Below are 3,420 nucleotides of genomic sequence, written 5' to 3'. Positions count from 1 at the left end.
CCCCCCCCCCCCTAATGTCGCCCATGCACATACATATATTGTGTAAACAAAAACTTATATTTTGGATGCAATTAATCGCGATTAATCGTTTGACAGTACTACTTGAAATATTAATCTAATGATCAATTTATTGAATCCTTGCTCGCTAAAAGTATTAATTTATATAAAAAAATGATAAAAAGTTCATTTTTTAGATGATCTATCCCTTTAAAGAGCACAAATAACTGTACAAATTAGCTGAATTTACCATGGGTGTAGAGAGATCAAAGTATATCAAAGCAAACAGTAACATTACTGAGGCCAGTTATTTCAGCTGTGAGTGACAGACACCATAGTAAATCTAAAGACAGATGAGAAGGGAATAACAAAAACTATTAACTCGAATCAGTACCGTTTTATGAGCGTGAATGCGGTTGACCGAGTTACATCCAAGAAATATTATTTACAGTCTGGTTCAGCTTTATGAAAACATTAGTCCAGTTTGATTGACAACACAAAGAAATGAGGCACTCGGCAGCACCGCCACACAGGATGTGATGCCTGCACGGTGTGAGTCACACCTGGTGTGGGACCCTGGCAACTTTTGTTGAAGGGAAATTTTTAGAGAAATATACCCTCCTAGGAAAAGGAGGGTGGTCTACTGAAAAAGGAGATTACAAAGTTAGAGACACAGCTGAGACTTTTCCCCATTAGACAATAGGATCAAAGCCGTGACGACAGGAGATGACGACCGGCTTCAAACCAAAAGAATTGCCCCCAGAGTTAACCGCATGCTCTTCTGGGAAGCGCAGTGATGCAGTATGTGTATATACTGTAAAACACCTTTGTTTTCTTCCATGACAACTCATAATGAGAGAATTCAGTAAGAGGAATTGCAGTGGTTTAGGGCTTTGTTTAGCCCACAATTACCTGATCCCGAGAATAAGGCTGGCTTCCCGTCTGGTCATCTTCTGCTCAAATCCACCTTTGTAATATGCAGAAAATGACTAGGAAAGAAGAGAAAATGTTGAAAACATGATCCAAATTCAAAGTGAAGCTCTACCAACAGCATATCTGTGGCACATTGTTGATTACCAGGGGGAAAAAATGGTGCCTTTTTCAGTTTTAAACAGTTGGAATGGAAATACACAGGGTCAGGCAGTAAACGTTAACATACACACTGCTCTCAAATAGTCAAAAGGCTTCAACCCTACTGGTATGAAACTAAGATGATAGAATCACTTGTACCCAATCTTTCAATTTGGTTGTCATGATGCACACAATGAGACATGATGGAAGTATCTGTGCAGCACAGACATTACGTTGGCAATCTGTAATCAGGCGTTTATTCACCCAGAAAAGTGATCCCAGCTGAAAACGATTTTACCAACTATACAGCTCAAATTATAAACAGGGTTTAACTGAATAATTCCTCTAAGTGCTTTAATAAAAATATAAGCTTCACATTTCTAACATTTTTTGGTTTAACAGGGCTTCCGCAGGTTTTATGAAGGTGAATTTTTGAATGAAGACTTCAGACCTTTTTAAGACCAAGTAAAGAAAATTCAAGGAATAAACTGAAGGGAACACAATGCATCAGTATGTCCTCAATGTAAATGTCTATGTTATTTTTAAGCTTTTTTGATATTTCTAATGGAAAACGACAAAAATACTGAGGGCAAATTAAGACATTTTAAGTCCTACAGGAACCCCTTTTAAAAAGACAAAAAGAGGGACAGGTCAAAATAAAATTTCTGTAGAAATCAATATGAGTATTGCAGAGTATTGTATTGAACCCATAACATTCCTTCAATCAGATGATGACTGATGTGCACAATAACATGTATAATCTCAATACTGATGGCAAACAGGTTGCTTTGGATCAGATAAAATCCTCAAGATCAGCACTTTCACCTCATTATGTGAAAATAGAGACTTTAGGGATTTGAGATGATTGACCCCATAATTATCAAAATTCCCAATCTAAACATGCGTTCATGCTGGAAGCACCATAATTGCGAGATTGACTGACTTGTAAAAAGTGTTCACGTCCTCGTTGAACTCGTAATTCCAATTTGTAAACTCCGAATTTTTATTAATATTTATTAACATTTGCATTATTTGCTATATTGCAGTTTTGTCTATTGATTACTCAAAATTACACCGTATTATTTAGCTATTAGAAGTTTTGCCACAGAAACACACAATCCCGAGTCCGAGGACATGTACAGATCCGAGTACACACATCCCAGGTTGTAATCTAGTAATTACAACATGGTGTGAATGCACCATAAATCAAAGGACCCAAGACTGGGATTTGAGAAGGTCATGAAGGACAAGTTTCACATAGCGTTTTTAGGAAATTTTGTTACAGTTCAGACCTCACAAGAGCCATGCTTACATTTCCATTTGCTTCAAAGATTTTCCACTTTGGGACTTTTCCATATTCAGTTCTACAAGTTCACACATTCAGTATTTTCAGCACATACTTCAAATTTAAAGAAACAGTTCACCCCAAAAAATGTAATTAACTCTTAAAACATTATTTGCTCATTGTCATTCTAAACCCATATGCTGTTGTTTTTAGGATAATTTCTGAAGAATTGTTAAACAGCTGAAGCACTGAATAAGCTTTTCTCCCCAAACAACAACAGGGCCTCAAAAATATCTCATTGATGCATCATAAATGTATGACTTGCTTTATTACATGACTTGCTTATTACACGTCTTCTTAAAGGAGTAGTTCCCTTCCAGAACAAAAGGACTTTTTAAAGCACCATTTATTTTATATCAAGCACCGCTCAAATTCAACAGCATATGTAGCGTCATGAAAGACCTCTTACAGTACTTAACATTTCACTTACACTTAACATTTACATTAAAAATTTCAGAGTAATGAGGTTTTGAATGTGTAGGTTTCATAAATTTAGACCATTTTGAGCAGTCGTGTTCAAAGGAATTTAGAATTTCTCAAATATTGATAAAAAAATATATATTCTTGCATCAAACTAGTTTTTGCTGTAATTCTTGTAAAATAATTAAATTTGAAAGAATTTCTCAATTTTTAAATGAATAAAAAGTGGTTAAACAGGGCTCTACGATCATATTTTACGCATGTTTTGCGCAGCTTGTCGGTGAACAACGGCTCTGTGTAGTAAATGCTGCTTCATGTGAAAGCCCGCACGTGATGGAGATTTACCGCTGATTACAGAACGGCTTTACTGACAAGATGCGCGTTAAATATCGCATGCGATTTATCGTGCAGCCCTACTCTACGCTTACTTTTCTTTTTAGTAACACTTGTGAAAAACTTTTAAAAAAAATTTAGGAGCTCAGTCAAAAATTTCAGGAGCACCTTCTAATCAATAATCAAAAATTCTGATCAAATATTAGCCTTCCCATTACGAGATGATATTTGACTCCTTAAAGTGATTTACAGGG

At 35.9% G+C, this 3,420-nt stretch overlaps 1 protein-coding gene across 1 annotated transcript in view; it reads right to left on the bottom strand.

Moving 5' to 3' along the window:
* LOC107749024 (dnaJ homolog subfamily C member 15) overlaps window positions 1–3,420 on the bottom strand; it is a 26,779-nt gene that overhangs the window by 15,750 nt on the left and 7,609 nt on the right. The window contains exon 4 of the mRNA XM_016564072.1: window positions 910–986. Within this exon, the coding sequence (XP_016419558.1) occupies window positions 910–986 (77 nt within the window). The remainder of the gene's footprint in view (window positions 1–909; window positions 987–3,420) is intronic.

This window comes from Sinocyclocheilus rhinocerous, unplaced genomic scaffold (genome assembly GCF_001515625.1).
Source record: "Sinocyclocheilus rhinocerous isolate Xijiao unplaced genomic scaffold, SAMN03320098_v1.1 scaffold2245, whole genome shotgun sequence".
Lineage (NCBI taxonomy): Eukaryota > Metazoa > Chordata > Actinopteri > Cypriniformes > Cyprinidae > Sinocyclocheilus > Sinocyclocheilus rhinocerous.
The sequence above is the reverse complement of the archived record's forward strand: the minus strand, read 5'-3'. Positions and strand labels throughout refer to the sequence as shown.